Source organism: Antechinus flavipes, chromosome 3 (assembly GCF_016432865.1).
Source record: "Antechinus flavipes isolate AdamAnt ecotype Samford, QLD, Australia chromosome 3, AdamAnt_v2, whole genome shotgun sequence".
In the NCBI taxonomy this organism is placed as follows: domain Eukaryota; kingdom Metazoa; phylum Chordata; class Mammalia; order Dasyuromorphia; family Dasyuridae; genus Antechinus; species Antechinus flavipes.
Genome location: NC_067400.1, coordinates 367,073,429 through 367,091,652, shown reverse-complemented (window position 1 = coordinate 367,091,652; position 18,224 = coordinate 367,073,429). Strand labels below are relative to the sequence as shown.

Here is an 18,224-nt window from a genome sequence, read left to right as displayed (position 1 = left end):
AATAATGAGAGTTCTTGCCTTTAAGACAATGATATTCTAATGAAGGAAAACAACATGAACACAGATAAATATAAATATATAAAAAGTGACTACAGGGTGATTTTTTGAGTCTAGGACACTAAAAAGTCTGAGAATCAGGAAAAAACTGCTTAATTAGCATTGATTGACCTTAGCCTTGAAATTAAAAATACAAGAATGAAAGTAATGTAAGAATGTAAGAAATGCAAGCAAAGAAAATGCAAGAAAAGAAAATATTCTAGACAGGGGTTAAGCTATGATAAACCATAAAGGAAGAAGGAAATATTAATAGCTCACCTTTTTGTAATGTTCTAAAATTTGCAAAACACTTAATATGCATTATCTCATTTGATCCTCACAGCATTCTTGTATTGTAGATATTAATATTATTCCTGTTTTATAGATAAGTAAATTTAGGCACAGAGAAGCTAAATGACTTGCCCAGAGTCCAGCAAGAAGAAAATACCTATGGCTAAATTTGACCCTTCTCTTTCTGACTTTAAAGTCAGCATTCTGTCTCTTAGACAGAGTTGGAATGTATGCAGTGAACAAGCAGTAGGTCATAATGGTTGGAATATAGAATTTTGGGGACATAAGAGACTGGGGAAATAACACAGGTAAGGGGGAAGAAAGTAATATGAAGTAGCTTAATTTAGTTGGAATCAGATTGGGAAGACTTTAAATGCTTAACAGAGGAAGTTATATTTTATTTTGTATTTTTCTTAAAGGCAAGAGAGAACCATTAATGTTTTCTGAAAAAAAGGACTTATATGGTCAGGCCTGTGCTTTGAAAAGGTCAATTCAAGAGCTGTTTGAAGGATGGACTAGAATGAAGAGATTCATGATGTAGAGAAACCAACTAGTAGACTACTGTAGTCCAGAAAAGACATCGAGGCTTTTACTTAGCATAGTGGCCATTTGAGTGAAATATCATCTCCACACATGGGAAATGCGGAGGTAAAATCAATAAGACTTGATAATTGATTAGCTATAAGATCTGAAAAAGAGGAAAGAATCAAAGATGACTTTCAAGGTAACTGGATACATGATAGTGCCTTTGACAGAAATTGGAAAGTTGGTAAGGAGGATGAATTTATTTATTTTTCATTTGTTTACGGAGGAATGTGAGGGCAAAGGAGAATGAGATTCTTTTTGGCTCATAGAAGGTTTAAAATGCCCATGGGAAATTGAGTTAGAAATGTTCATCAAGCAATTGGTTACATGGGACTGGAGCCTAGACGTGAGAAAACAAGATTTGTAGACTTGAGAATCATCTGCACAGAGGCGATAATTGAACCCATAGGAGCTGATGATATCATCAGAAAGAAAGAGTGAACTGTTTCCAGAACTTAATATTTGTAGGTAACTGGCTTGGATTAGATTTGTGAAATTGCACAGAATTTTCAATGATCTCAATCTGGTTGCTGTGGCCAAGGTTCACTAATATTTGCTTAATGAAGTTATTTGCAATTTGTAGACTGCCAGTCTCAAAAGAATAAAAATTATAGATTACTCACATAATAATGGAAAGATATAAGTGCATGTTTGGTAGCCAACTTCTCATACATGATAATTGTGATAAAAGATAATCATCAAGGACATACAGGATTACAAATATAAGTGATTGATTATGTAGTAAATATAGAGATAGCAGATAGAAGGTATGAAGTATTCAGAAAAACAAAAAAAATTCAATATTTTCTATAGATTTTCTTCAAAGAATTTGCTGAAAGACATGGACAGAAGTGGCACAGAATGAAACGAGGACAACAGGTTGCTATAAAGTAACTGTCTTCATGGGTGAAATTAAAGTATAACAGAAAATATAATATGCATTCTTAGGGTGATATTAATTTCTCTGCAATACTTTCCTTTATTATATATCTTTATAATCATACGTAGGAAGTATGTAGTTTCTTAGAAAAGAGTCATATAGAGCTGGAGGGACAGATAATAAACAATACATTTGTGTATATGTATGTGTATATGGAAGTAAAGTAGTGTTAGTGATATTAGTAGTAGTTATAAAAACAATACATTTGTGTATATGTATGTGTATATGGAAGTATTTATTGTGTGTGTGCAAAAAAATCTGTCAAGTTTTCACTTTGAAAGAATTCTAATCACTTTGTTTAATCTAAGCAAACTGCAGGACAATGGAAGTGATAGATATATCCCTTTTCTATATTCCTCACATTAATAGATAAAACATAGGATTTCAATGATGGACTACATCACTTATATTGGAATTTTTTTTTTGGAGATCTAAGAGGGTCAGTACTTACCAATTTGGGTTTCCAAGGTCAAGGTCAAATGATAGCAAAAGTATCAATAGTGAAGCAAAGAAGCCTTTATTATGGACAGCCAGGAGAGAAACCAAAGTGGAAGACATCTATAATGAACCTACCAAAAGACATTTCTTTTATACAAAATTTTAGGGCACCATCCATAAGCTAACATTTTCCTGTGTATCATTATATGAAACAAATAAAAGAAAGATGGTTCTTTTTTGAAACAAAATTATACAGAAACAAAAGGAGAGTAAAGTTGCTGAAGAAAAACGTATATTTTTAGCATATTGTCTTAGCATCGCTAGTTAATAAATGCTCATCAGACCTTTGGGAGGAGAACTTTTCTCATTGACTCTGGAATCCTCCTTTTTTTAGAATCTAAGTCTTTTTGCTATGAGAGGGGGAAGAAAGGAAACTTTTTTTAAAATAACTTTTTATTGACAGAATCCATGCCAGGGTAATTTTTTACAACATTATCCCTTGCACTCATTTCTGTTCCGATTTTTCCCCTCCCTCCCTCCATCCCCTCCCCCAGATGGCAAGCAGTCTTTTACATGTTAAATAGGTGACAGTATATCCTAGATACAATATATGTGTGCAGAACTGAACAGTTCTCTTGTTGCACAGGGAGAATTGGATTCAGAAAGTATAAATAACCCGGGAAGAAAAACAAAAATGCAAACAGTTTATATTCATTTCCCAGTGTTCCTTCTTTGGTTGTAGCTGCTTCTGTCCATCCTTGATCAATTGAAACTGAATTAGCTCTCTTTATCGAAGAGATCCACTTCCATCAGAATACATCCTCATGCAGTATCATTGTTGAGGTATATAATGGTCTCCTGGTTCTGCTCATTTCACTCAGCATCAGTTCATGTAAGTCTCACCAGTCCTCTCTGTATTCATCTTGCTGGTCATTTCTTACAGAGCAATAATATTCCATAATGTTCATATACCACAATTTATTCAGCCATTCTCCAATTGATGGGCATCCATTCATTTTCCAGCTTCTAGCCACTACAAACAGGGCTGCCGCAAACATTTTGGCACATACAGGTCCCTTTCCCAAGAAAGGAGACTCTAAAGAATCCTGGCAGCCACAGCTGATCTTACAATTTACTAGGGGTCATATACAGCAAAATGACTGGTACAGAACAATATGGAATCAGCATGACTTGAACAGGGCTATTTCAAAGATCGGGAGAGTCTATGTGTTAACATTTCAGGGAAGTACATGGTACAATCACTGAAAGACTTAGTAAGGGATATTAATATAAGGGCAGTGGGGAAGCTGTCGATTCCAGGAAAAGTCAGCCTCTGAGGACCATCTGGTTCACTTTTCCCACACATTTGTTCCTTTACAAAATGTATTATTTGATGTACTCTGCTATACTAGTATGTGGGCATAGGTGATAAAAGCAGGAAGGGGGGAAACAACAGGTTTCAAATGTAGTCCCAGATCAAGATGATTTGCAATTTGATAGTTATTTTCTGAGACAGGCCTGACTCAAACCTCTCTAATGATAGATAACAAGTAGTTCATTAAGCTTGAGGATATGATTATTAAAGATTGAAGGTTTTATTCTTTAGGTGACCAGGAAGATACACCAATGAGTTTTGCTTTAACCACCTTCTAAAGCAAATAAATTCTGAGGATGATTTCATTGCCATTTGGGATGATTGGGGGTGTGTAAAAAACAACAAAAACATAACAAAGCTTGCAGTAGTTACTCCTATCAGAAGGCTTCATAAGCCATATAAATACATAAAATATAAAGTGAAAAATATGTAAACACTCATATAAAGTGCCTACGAGTTTTGATAAGGGAATAACACATATGTCAGCCTGTGAAGATAAAGGAAGATTTTAGGGAGGAAGCTGATTTCCAGGAGGACAAAATAGATGAAGATATCAGAAAGAAGATATGCTAAGTCAAAAGAAAGGTATGGAAAAGCATTATAAATATGGGGAATTACTAGTTTATGTTGAGTAGAATGAAAAAGTACACGAAGAGTAGCAATGTGAGATAACATTGAAAACATAGATAGGGGACCTATATTGAAAGTTCCTATGAATTCCAGATGGTTTGTTGTGTTATTGTTGTTTATTTGGCTAGTTTGGTTTGGTTATGTAAACAGCAATCTTTAAGTAGCTGAATTTCATAAGCTGGTGTGATTAATGATTAATCTGTCACTGGCATTAGATTTACTAATATCAAGCACCTTTATGTCAGAAGTGGAAAACTGGAAGCAAGCTTAGCTATAATAATTCAAATAAACAATATTCTCCTAGATCTGATTCACCTTTTTTTTCAACACTTATTACTCATAAATATTTTAAATGGTCTCTATAGTGATTAGTGAAGAGGCAAGAGAACTAATAGAATGTGCTGTCTCAAAAACCAAGAGAGAAGAAATGATCAAGAAGGAAGCCCAAAGTTTTCAGTTGACCAGAGAAGTTAAGGACAGAGATTTTAAAAAAGTCATTAATCATAAGGCAATGTTTGTTAAACATAAAAAAAAAGGTCATTAGATTAGATATTAGGAATTCATTGATAAGCTTAAGTTTCAGTAGAGACACAGTTTCAATAAGTTTGCAAAGAACTTAAAAGTAAGTGATGAGGAAAGATTACAAGGCATATCAACAAGCTTATACAAAGATTTTGACAGCCTAACAGAGAAGAAAGATGAGAATAAAAATTGAACTTTCTTCATGAATATCACAAAATAGTTATAAATAAATTATTTAAAATAAAAGTCAATTTACTTTTTTTTTAATTATGTAAAACCATATTTATTAAGCACTTTTTTATGAGTGGTTCCATACTTGGTAGATAGATGCCCCAGGAGACAGAGCTTTGGGACTGGAGTCAAGAAAAACCCGAGTTCAAATCCAGCCATCACACTTCCTCTCTGTTGTTCTCCTGAACAAGTTATTTTACCTTGCCAGCCTGAGTTTTCTCTTCTATCAAATGAGTTGGAGGAAGAAATGGCAACCACTCCAGTATATTTACCAATAAAATACCAAATGGATCATAAAGACTCTGGAATGACTGAAAAAATTGAACACAACATAAGGAGATTTATAAAGTAAGTTAGATATGGTCCCTGCTTTTAGGACAAAAGTTGTATCTACACAAAACAGAGCGAGAAAAAAAGAAAAAAATGAAATTGAGTCAAACTTTGTGAGTAGGCTAATATCCTCACCCCATTTTTCAAAATAAGAAACTGAGTTTCAGTGTGTGTGTGTCCAGGATCAGCTAATAAATACCTGATTTCAAATTCCAGGAATAGTACTCTTTCTACTGTAATCACACTGGCTAGAGCTAAAATATAACAACTAAAGAGTTCTACTATAAATCATTATAATTCAAAAATTTCCAGGTGCTAAGGTTATTTTAAGAGCTGCCCATTAACAACTGTCTTTGTCCAGGGGACATCATTGTCACACCTGAGTCAGGATCCTCAAAAGTTAGGAGCAGAAATTAAAAATTATTGCCAAAGGACATACTTAAGTCCAAACTACAGTGTCAAAAGGAAAGAGAGGGTTGTTAAGACAGTGAAATCAGTAAAAGTCAGGAAAGAGATGCAGCTGATAATAGTAAGAAGACATAAACATTAGGAAGAAGGACAAATACAAAATTTTAAAATAAAAAGCAGAAACACAATAGGCAAAAGTTCTGAGTGGTCACATACATGAAAAGCCATTTGTCCCATTAATTTGATGTATATTCTAGTGTCATGTCTCAGTAACATTTCAATGCTTGTCTGCCACATTCCTTTCTATTTCTTAAAAGAACAGATTCAAAAATGATATAGATACTGACATGCCTGTATACATCTGAAATAGGAACATTGACCGGTGAACAATCTACCCACATATATTCAATAATAGCCGATTCATCCAAGTAAAAAATGGGGCTTTATGAGTACAACAGCAATAACAAAAACTGTTAAAAACCTGAAAAGAGCTATTTATATTGGAGGGGTCTTAATATTTTTATTATGGATATTTTCAGAAATCTTGTAAAACCTATGGATAAACTCCCCAAAATGATTGTTTTTGAAATAAAATGATAGGATACAAAAAAAATCAATCATGTTGAAATAGATTATCAAAATATTAAACCAATTTCACTGACCCCAGTTAAAAACCACAGATTTATAGAATTTGTTTAAATGCTACAAAAAAAGAACCTAAAGTGTGCTCAGATGGATCTTCAAAGAAAACTTGCAACAAATGTTAAATAAAAGTTCAGGCAAGACCAATTGTTAATATGACTGAATATATGTGAATGGAATAATCCCAACAATGAGCTGGAAATAAAAAGAATTTAACCATCTTTCTTCTAAAACTAACTCTTATCAGTTTCTGTTAATGGCATTCTATCCACTCATCATCTATACTTAAAATTTTAATTCTTTTCTTCCCACATTCAATCAATTTCTGCCAATTCCATTATCAACAGAACTCTCAAATCTCAAATCATCATTTTCTATTTCCTATTCTGTCTTCTGTCCCCTCCCAATACCAATACAAGGTCTCATTACTACTTTCCTGGAATACTGCAATAGCTTCCCCACTAGTTTTCCCACCTCTATTTTTCTTTCTTTCTAATTCACTCTTTATTCTGAAGTAATTTTAATTTTCTTTGTATGCAGATCTAATCATGCCATTCTTTTGCTCAAAACCATTTTGTTTCCCTATTGCCCAGTTATGGAAGAATTGAACATCTTTTACCCTTCTTGCCTTTCCTGGTACAACTTTTTGTTTAGTTATACTTCTCCCAAATTCCACTCTGCTCCAATGGGTACAGAGAAGATGGACATATCAAAGTATAGTCTATTACCCAAAATGCCCATTCCCTGATGCAAAGCTACTATTCAAATTGGTTTGGGAGACTTGACCTATCAGACTCTTATTGTTTCTTTCCCCCAAACCTTGATCCTCTAGATCGTTGAATCCAAAATGTGGACACCCCTCTTTGGTTACTGACTTTTATCTCTATTTCTAACTCTCTATTTTTGTTTCACACACACTCACCCCTCCCGCCCAAACACACACTCACCCTTTGTCAGCTTCTTCCAAGAGTTCTTCTGAATTTCATTTAAAGTTTACTTCTACAAACCCAGATTATATTCCCCAAGAGTACTCTTCAGAGGAGTATTTTGGCAATAGCCACCATTTAATGAAAGAAAAGATAAATTTATTACTTAATTACTAAAAATCATACCAGAGAGTTAAAGGAAATTACAGTCTAGATTCTCTTAAACAAAAAACTCCTCTAATATGTATTTTACAGGTTAGTTTTTTTTTTTTTAATAGCTCATTTTGGAGAGAAATGGATAATTTCAAAACTTTAATAAATTTAAAATGGAGCCTGTTATCAATAATAAAAAAGCAATTTTATGATACTTAAAAGTGGACTCTATAGAATGGGTAATGCAAACATCATCTCCATTTTATAGAAGACAGAAAAGAGACTCTGAGAAGTTAGTTGATTTTCCCAGTGTCACAAAAATTTTACATATAACCCTTCAGGAACACATCTGTTATCTAAAGTGAGATACAGCTTATTTGGAATCCAAATAAGTATGATCCTGATTTTTTTTAACTCATGGTTAGGAGAGATGGATTTGAGCTTTTCTTTTGAGGATTTATGTGAAGTAAAAGAATTCAACCCATTTTCCATAATGCTAACAGCTAATGAAACTTTGTTTTTCTCTACATGATTCTCCTAGTATATTCTGGTACATAGAAAGCCAAATCAGAAAGAATTCAGTTTTATTGCTTTTATTTTATTTTTACCACCATGTTTACTATGGTGCCTATGCATTGTATCATTGAATAATACAGATTGTATTAGCCAAATACATTAAAGGAATCTTGCATTAGGATGACAAGTTTTAGTGAGAACATGTCAAAGTACCATCTGCTGATTTTAGAGCAATACATACTTTAAGATGTCCACCTAATGTCCATGATACCACCCTACCTGGCCAAATAATAAGTCTTCGCTTTTTCAATTCTCAATCTCAACATTTATTTTAACTATTATACATTTGCATATCTTTTCTGCATAAGTTTTTGATATGTTTTAGCTAAATGGAATTGATAGATCAGTAGATGCAGCTTCATCATTGAAATTGTACCTTAAGTTAAATGTTTATTAAGTAAATCTGATTTAAGGGCATTTGAGTGATTTAATCTTTTTTTAAAATTGACATGATTAGCACAACTTATTCAGATTTTTGTAGTTAATCACTATTCCATATAATTAGATAAGAAGGGAATGAAAAGAGTGGTAGAGGGCAAGAATCCTTGAATTACATGGCTATGGGTAATTTTGTTTCCTATTTCTGAAGTTAAAATAATTTTTAAAAAATAGAATATTTTGCTTCATCTTTACTCATTCAGCCAACTACATTTAATGAGACCTATAACATTCATTCAATAGCTCTATTCCTTGGATCAAATGTATTTAACAAAGAGAGATTTTTAGCTTTTTGTGTCTTGGACCCCTTTTTAGTCTGTTAAAGCCTATGTACCCCTACCTTAGAATAATGTTTTTAAAATAGTCAATGTTCAAATACATGCAACAAAATACGTAAGATCTCAAAGGAAAGCAATTATATCAAAATGTAATTATCAAAAGATTTTAAAGGCAAAAAGTATAAAATAATTTCATAGATCCCCCTCCCAATTAAGAATTCTTGATTAATAGCTATGAGGACTGAACATTCCAAATATTCATCTATTTGATAGGAAGCAGATGATTGTTTGGAAGAATGAGATATTTGGAATCAGGGATACCTGAGTTTAGGGTCTCACTTATGAATATTCCTGTGTCACTATAACTGAGTCATTTAAACCTTATGAGCTTCATGGACCTCATCCATAAAAGAGAGGAAACTCAATAGTTCAAATGAGATGATTTATTTGAGCAAGTTGATACATTATAAATCACTATATCAATATCAATAACTACTGATATAAAGATTGAACAAAATGATCTTGCAAGGCTCTCTCCATTTTTCTTATTTCATGAATAAACCAAATATCAAAGTAGTATTTTTTCAACATCTTGTAGGAATGACTGAATACTTTTCTTAGTTAAGAAGATAGACCTTCCATTTCTGTCATTGTGACTATGTGCTTCATTTCACCTCTTGGCATTTTTAGTATAAAACTTTGATCTCATATTTGTGAGATGCTTAGGGGCAGGATAACATTTTAAACTGTTATAAGACATTTAAACCTTCATGGGAACAAAGGATCTGAGAATAGACATTTATGCAATTATATAGAGAGCACTGGTCATTTAAAATTAAATAAGGAGACATCATTGAGGAGAAAAAGCATCACAGTTAAGGAATGAATGAATGAATTAAAGCATTTAGAAGGATTTCCTACATACAAAGTACAGTGCTCAGAGTGTCTTCTGAAGAAGCTCCCAGAGTGGAAGGGGAGAAACCATGTTGATATATATGAATCTTTCAGCTGAAAGACAGAGGAAAAGTTTCCATGGTCCTTTAGATGAAGCAGCAAATCAGATAGTAAATGGTTTTCTTCAAAGTCATTTCCACTGATAAAATTCTATCAATTTCTGATATTAAATAATTTGATAGTGCCAAGGTCTTTGGTGGCAAGAATTTTCTCTTTTGGATTGTTAGTACCTGTGGCTGTTAACACCTATGTGAGCCCCATCTTCATAGGTGCTACTTCCCAGAAACTGTGGCTGGAGACACTGAACTAGAAGCATTGTTATTCTAATGGTTCTTTGGTTCAGGTTCCTGTTATCCCATCAGGGTCTGAAGGTAGATGGTGATGATGGTGTGTCTTGCCTGCTGCATGCTGCCTCCTGTCTCTCAGGTCACTTGCCTCTTCAGCTAGGCTGGCTTGCCTGCCATGTAGGTGATAGTTAGTAGTTGGTGAGAATGACTGACCACTTCTCTGTAGGAGTTGTTTCCTGGGATGGTAGATCTGAGGGCTAAACTGAAAGCAAGAATAGCAGTCTAGGACTGTGAAATAATGCTACTTCCACATTGTGATGAGCTACCTTTTCGTTGCATTTGTCCAGCATTTGTTACTTGTGGTGATAAGAAAGATGGTCTCTTTATCCACAAAGATCTTTTCCCTTAGTGATGTTTGTGGGAGGCTGGTCCAGAAGCAGATTTGGTGGTTTGAGGGAGCAGTGCTTCTCTCAAAGCTTTTGGTCTTAGAAGTCTGGGCTGTTTCTTTTAGGGCTTTGAAGTAGTGATGGTAGTCATGGTGGTTTGACTTGGCTGGCACATGCTGCCTCCTGTTTCCAAAGGAAGATTCAAATATTGAGACATTTTTGTCATATTTACATTTGGGGGGGGTTGTCTATGCTACTTATATTGTAATTGCTTGCTGCATTTATGACAAGTAAAGATGTCCATAATGCAAATCATTATATCCTTCCAATTTGTATATGTGAAACAATCTCTTCTTGAGAACATTTTTATTGTAATTAGAGGATTTTTCCCTCTTATATGCCCTTTATTGGACTCTTTGAGTATTGTTTCTGTTAAAATTTATTTTGGAAATCACTATTACCAAATTGCTTTCTTTAGCCTTTCTTTTAAAGTAATAAAGCTCTCTTTTAAAATATGGTAATCATAGAATTTAATAAGATGAAACCGCTATATTACTTTTTAAAAAAAAAATAACTTTTTATTGATAGAACCCATGCCAGGGTAATTTTTTACAGCATTATCCCTTGCATTCACTTCTGTTCTGATTTTTTCCCTCCCTCCACTCCCTCCCCTAGATGGCAAGCAGTCCTTTACATGTTGAATAGGTTACAGTATGTCCTAGATATGATATATGTGTGCAGAACCGAACAGTTTTCTTGTTGCACAGGGAAAATTGAATTCAGAAGTTATAAATAACCCAGGAAGAAAAACAAAAATGCAAGCAGTTTATATTCATTTCCCAGTGTTCTTTCTTTGGGTGTAGCTGCTTCTGTCCATCTTTGATCAATTAAAGCTCTCTTTATCGAAGAGATCCACTTCCATCAGAATACATCCTCAAACAGTATCGTTGTTGAGGTATATAACGATCTCCTTGTTCTGCTTGAAACGGCTATATTACAAATGGGCAGCATTGTGAAGCAGTGGATATAGCGCCAGGACTGGAGTCAGGAAGACCTGATTTTAAATTCAGTCTTAGACACTTATTAGCTGTGTGACCCTGAGCAAGTCACTTAACCCTATTTGCCTCAGTTTCCTCATCTCTAAAATGAGGAAATGCAAGCTATTTTAGTATCTCTGCCAAGAAATCCCAAATGGGGTCATAAGAAATAACAACAGTAAAACAATTACAAATGGTTTCAATTCTCTTCTGATATTAAAAAGAATGTCAGTTGACTTTTATTATATGGGCCCTCAAATTACATATAGTCAATTCAAATTTCTTCTTCTCTGGGTGGAAACTTTTAAAGTGTTTATTTTATTTATGTAGCTTAGTCAAAAACCAATTTTCTACTCAGGGATTATAGGAATAAAGTAATACCAAAATGATCAAATCCACTGTGTTGTTATGAGAAAAGAATTTTGTGAATTTTAAAGCAATTATAGAAATGTGAGCTATCATAATCAGAGAAGATTTTCTCAATGAAAGCCCTGATGAACATCTTGAACACTCATTTCTCATTTATAGCTTTAGAGTTGTCTAGAAGCACTTAAAAGTTAAGGTAGAGAAATCAGGTGCAATAGAATTCAAAGCTAGCCTCAGTTTTCTCATCTGAAAAATCCAGGTATATTGAATGGCCTGTTTGGTTCCTTCCAACTGTAAATTTATGATCCTATGATTTGTCTATAGAAATTATAATAATGGTAATAATAGCTATCTATTTATCAATTTAATCTAATCAATCTAATATCATCTATCTAGCATGTATTATATGCCAGAGGCCATGATAAATTTTGTCATTATCCCCTTTGAATCACACAAAATCCTTGGTGGAATGTTCCCTTATTTACCCCATGTCACAGATGAGGAAGCTGAGAGGTAAAGTGGCTTGCCCAGAGTTACATACCTAATAAGTGTCTTTGAATTGAGATTCTCATGACTCTCAAGCCTATCATTCTATCCACTGTACCACCTCAAATATGTCAGATGTACAATTTGAACTTCATATTAACTTCATAGCTAGCATCCCCAAAATTTGCCCCCATTGTTTTTTTTTTCCCTTTTTAGTATTATACAAAGAAGAAATATAAATATTTACACATATGGAAATATTTGAATAGATACGTCATGAATCTCAGAATGCCAATTCTCTTACTAGAGACTGATTTTCCTAAAAGATGTTAACTGTAACTATTACATTTTTTTAAATGAAAGTATTTCCCTAGTCTTAAAATTTTCAACTATTCTTTTATACTTTCTTTCCTTTTCTTTGATTTGAAACAAATGTCTCTAATGACTTATGTGTTGATTTTATGAAATTACAATAGGTACATTTCATCCCACAGCTTAGAAAGATTCATAATTTGAAGTAGTAACCTCTAATTTTGTTGCAATCATCCTGTCAGGTTTTTTTTTCTCTCTAATACTTAAGAGTTTCATGTATTTGACTAATATTTTTCAACTACTATGATGTAGAAGAATGCCTCAGGCCCCCAAAGTTTGGCTGCACATTCAGATAAGTTATTAGGGAAGAAATCATCTATCTGGAAGGATGTAGTCAAAATGTGCTTTTTACATTGTACAAAAACACGAACAGGGGTTTTTGCAGTCAGGGTAAGCACCAGCTTACACTGTCTCTTAAAAATGACAAATTTCATATTTCATTAGAACACATATTTCAGTGTCCTGTCAGCTTCCTGCATAAGCTTAGGAGGCAAGTATCTTGTGCTCAATTTTATCCACTCATTTATTTAACTATTTCAGAGGATTTAATTTAGATTTAGATATTCTTATTTTGATTTTTTTCTCCTCTATTTCTCTTACCTGAAATGAGGACACTTAGTTTTCTTCTATTTGTACTTTTACCTTTTCTTTCCTTTAATGTATATATATAGTACATTTGGTATATATACTTTGTAAACGGCTATCTATAAATCTCCTCCCAAAATTCCTCCACTCATTGCAGGCCCTTTTATGTAATATAACTAATTTAGAAATATTTAATTTACATTTTTACTCATGCCAAGCCTAATTTTGGTCCATGAAAAAGTTTGTTATATTGTTATATATCTTAAACACAAGGGGAAAATGTATCTTTTATACATTAATTGATCATAAGATCTTTAAGGTCAAGGACTAGGTCTTAATTTATAACTCATATTGTATATCTTATACTGTCAAACATGGTAGCATTTAGTAAGCAATCAATAAATACTTAAATTGTTTAACTTTAAAAAAAATTAGTTCTTTTACCAGATAGCTGCTGATTTGTAATAATTCACTGTTATATTCTCAACTCTAGATAAAATTGATTCATAACTTGGTCCCAATCTCCTATGTTTCTTTGGTTGTATCTATGTGTCACTAGCATTTCTCTGCCCCAGGAAGTAATTGTAGAAAAAGAGCTACTACATAATTATCTCCTATGCTTTGTTGAAAAATCCCTTAATTCAATGTGATCCAACCTGGGATTGGTCAGGAAGTAGCTCTTCATTCGATATTCTATCATGTTATAGTCTTATTCTTTGGTGTCCTTTAAAAAATGTTGAAGGTGACCATAAGCTTCAATCTGTAGGAATCAAGTTGTTTCATTGCCAAACTGCCAACTTTCTTTGTAAATAAGATATATGCTATTTTTAGGTCATTGTAAATTTAAATCAAACAAAATGAAAACATTGCATATAGCAGAGATGAAATGCATATTAAATATTTGTTCAGAATGTTTACCATTACAATAGAATATGATATATAAATGAATATACATAATAAAGAAAACATATAATTGTCTACATGGATTATATGCAAGGTTTTTTTTAGAATACTAAAGTTTTGGTTTACTTGACTTAAAAAATAAAAAACAGGACCTCAATAGCAAAAAGAAAATTTTATCTCATATAAATTTATGGTTCACATTGGCATGCACTCAACTCCTTGGTGATTTATTTATTTGTAAATGTTACATAAATGCTGTCAACCTAAGAAAAAATATCAGTCAATTTAAGGGATACCAAAGCAGTTGCAAATGATTTTGTGGGCTGATTGGGTCAATCCCTGTGTACTTCCTATCTACGAACATTATTTATCTGACTAAAACACTTTTTATTTCAGAGTGCTCAGCATTCATCTTTTAGTTAACCCTGAAATAATGCTGAATAGATTGCACACATTTTTAGAATAGAGGAAAATAAGAACCTGGAAAAAATTATAGAATTTTGTTTGTTAAGTCATTAAAAAGGTTGTATACCCATTCAGATGACCCTGACTACTTGATATATGCCTCACTTAGTCCACATTTCCTTTTTAATAGATGTTTTTCAGGAACCCATTCTCATCTTAAATTACACTGTGCTATCTGGAGTTCTGGAATTCCTGATTTGGCTTTGTTTTATAGGAAAGTTCTCCCATAGTTCCTTTTTTTAAGTCAACTGCTAATGATAATTAAATTTCTCCAAAATATAATTCATTTTCCTCCTTATTAAATCCTAAAGCTTCCTATATCTTCAGTTCTCTTAAAGCTGTGTATTAAAGCCATAACTAGAAATTCTCTCACCTGTGAGAATGGGAGAGGGAAAAGTAACAGAAGGGGAAAAGAATAAAGAAAAGTGAGATAATAAAACAGTAAAAACACATGTTGCACTGGGAGAGGAGGAAACATCCAACCCTACGACTAAAATGCATTCACATAAATGTTAGGGAAGATAACAATTGACCTAAAAGAGACAGGCAACATGGTGATAGTTTTTTTTTGTTTTTGTTTTTGTTTTTTTTTTTTTTTTTCTGAAATGGATTTAAAGAAACAAGATAATGTTAGCTGTAAGTTCCTTTTTACGTTTTAGACAAGGTAGTGCTAGTCAACATAGTAGAAGACTATATGGTATTAAGATGGCTGTTTCCAAAAGTCCTTTAAGAAGAAGCAAAACTCCTCCTCCCCAAAGTATGGACTGCCTGGAAAAACCCTGATAACATTGCATTAGTTATGGCTCTGCTGTGTTTGCTACTCAGGTCATGATGTTTGATCTCCCTAAAAGAAAATTAGTCATCCATGCATACCAATAAGATCTTTTTCATACAATTATTTATTTGTTTATTTGACTTTCAGACTAAGTACTCTTATTTTGCCTTCCATAATTCTTTTTCATTTTAGATATTAAACATCCACATATTATTTGTATATAGGTCTAGAGGTATATTTGTACCTATCTATATTTACATATGGATATATTTATATATACTTGAGTATAAGTAAATTGTTCTTTCTGATGAATAAATGAAAAATTTCTTGCATGGAGTCTACAGTACAAATTTTCTTCTTTTTTTTTTACTCTCCTTTCTCCCATGTCTTTTTTATTCTCATTAATGTCTCGCCCAAAAGAATTTAAAACAATATTAAGCAATATTCCAAGGTGATATAATAAGCATTATGGATAATACACAAAACATTCTTATTTCTACAGGTGTTTGGGGTTTTTGTTTGTTTGTTTTTGGTTTTGTTGTTTTTGGTTTTTTTAAGGTTCTCTCTAATAATAAAATAATAAAAGACAGTTATAAATAATAAAAGACAAAGATTAGGAACTTCAGGTTATATAGAGAAATGAAAGAAAGAGAGTCAGCAGAGCATTTTTTAAAATGATAAAGTTCTTGGTATTGATTAGATTGTAAAATTTGGAGAAGCTCTTTCTTCTCTTTAGGTTAATTTATATCAGTGACTCACTACATCAAATATTTGTTTGGACTTTCTCAATGATAAATTCATTAGATAGAAACAGATGAATTCCCCACTCTACTTGTCTAATTTTTATTTTCTCTAACTATTGTCTTTTTAGTGTCCTGAATTCAAAAGACCTAGGGATATTGCTGTTGATTGGATTGCTGGCAATATTTACTGGACAGATCATTCTAGAATGCATTGGTTCAGTTATTACACGACTCACTGGACTAGTTTAAGATACTCAATAAATGTGGGACAATTAAATGGTCCCAATTGTACCCGGCTCCTTACAAATATGGCTGGAGAACCCTATGCCATTGCTGTCAATCCTAAAAGAGGGTAAGTCATATAATATATTTTTTTAAAATTTTGTCTTCCACTTAAAGTTATATGGCTTTTAAATTTATTCTATAAACGTCCTTATTTTGGAAAATATTCTATGTAAGTTTCTTTTTAAGTTTTAAATTTCTATTATAGTCATTCTTTGTTATATGTAAATCATTGTCATATTAATTTGTATCTCAAAATATAATTAATGGCTCAAAGATTCCTACAACTGGGACATTCAATGACTTTATCTTTTTGAAATAAAACAAGAAAATATGTATACTAGCTATTAATTAGCAAATGCAATAGTTATTATTAACACTGAATTTTAGAGATGTTAACTTTTCCAGTTCAGTAGAATCCATGACTTTGCTGCTTTTGATAATGAATGATGAATTAAGCATTGATGAGCAAAAGTCAAAGATAACTCCCAAATTTTATTTTGTTTTTCAACTTCATCCTCATTAAACATTTTGAAAGAGATTCTTGTAAGGATTTCAATTCATTGGCTTAATCATCTCTCTTTTTCTTTCTTGTTTTCAGGTAGAAATGTAAATACTTAGCTAAAGACCCAAAGGAAAAGTATTTGGAATAGTAATAAAGATTCTTTGTATGCCCTAAATTATATAGTTAGATTCTAAATAATTGAGTCAACCCTTGATATTTATTTATTTATTTATTAGATTTATGGAGCACCTTTCTTCCTACAAGAGGAAATCACTTCTGTTGGAAAAAAAAATTAATTCCCTTTCTGGAAATACTAAATCATTTTGATATACATTTCAAATAGGCCAAATATTCTAAGGGGGTGTAGACAGAATGAGTTCATGATAAGAAATCATTACATGAAGATAGATGCCCAGAAAGGCAGAAATATTTTTAATCTGAGCTTGTAAGGTAATCTTCCCAATTGATTATTGTACATCAAATCATGTGTCACTATTTAATCCATTGAGAAATGTCACTGACAAACAGCATTAACACCTCACAGAACCACAAAGGGCTCACCTTTTTTTACCTTCTGTTTTTAGGATGATGTACTGGACTGTTGTTGGGGATCACTCTCATATTGAAGAAGCAGCCATGGATGGTACTTTAAGAAGGATTTTGGTACAGAAGAATTTACAGAGACCTACAGGTATAATGCATTTTTCATATCTTCTAAAGGGTGAGATAAATGTCATGATGTTAGACGTTAGATTCTAATTCTGCTTATCTTTTTTGTTTTTTCCTCTGCAGAAAAGTAGGGTAGCAATTACCAACAATCTAAAGCACTATATTTTCATTATTGGTAATCAAATAATTTTTAGTGTAGCTTTATTAATACTATTCTCTGTTTACCAGTCTATAAAATCAAATATTTTATCTACATTGTGATGTTTAATCAAGTTGTAGAATATAACATGTAAGCTTCATAAAACCAAGAAATGTTTTCATTATTGGATTTTCAACCCAGTCCCTAGCACTGTGTCCAGAGAATGTGAAATCTTTGAAGGCACAGAACATATTTTTGTTTTTCTTAGTGTACCAGTGTTTATCAGTCCCATACTACCAAACAAGTTTGAAAATCAGCTTTCCATTGAGTCCACCCCACATACTCAAGAGAGTAGTAGAAGGACAGAAGTTATACTCTCTGCATTGATTATAGCTTGAAGTCTGATATTGTGCAGTCTCTTCAATTCTCTTCAATTTTTCAGTCTGGTGGTTTACATAAGTGCAACATATA

At 32.7% G+C, this 18,224-nt stretch overlaps 1 protein-coding gene across 1 annotated transcript in view; it reads left to right on the top strand.

Moving 5' to 3' along the window:
* Window positions 1-18,224, top strand: part of LRP1B (LDL receptor related protein 1B) — a 2,056,943-nt gene that overhangs the window by 1,917,780 nt on the left and 120,939 nt on the right. Inside the window, exons 78-79 of the mRNA XM_051990638.1 lie at window positions 16,287-16,510; window positions 17,530-17,636. Of these exons, the coding sequence (XP_051846598.1) occupies window positions 16,287-16,510; window positions 17,530-17,636 (331 nt within the window). The remainder of the gene's footprint in view (window positions 1-16,286; window positions 16,511-17,529; window positions 17,637-18,224) is intronic.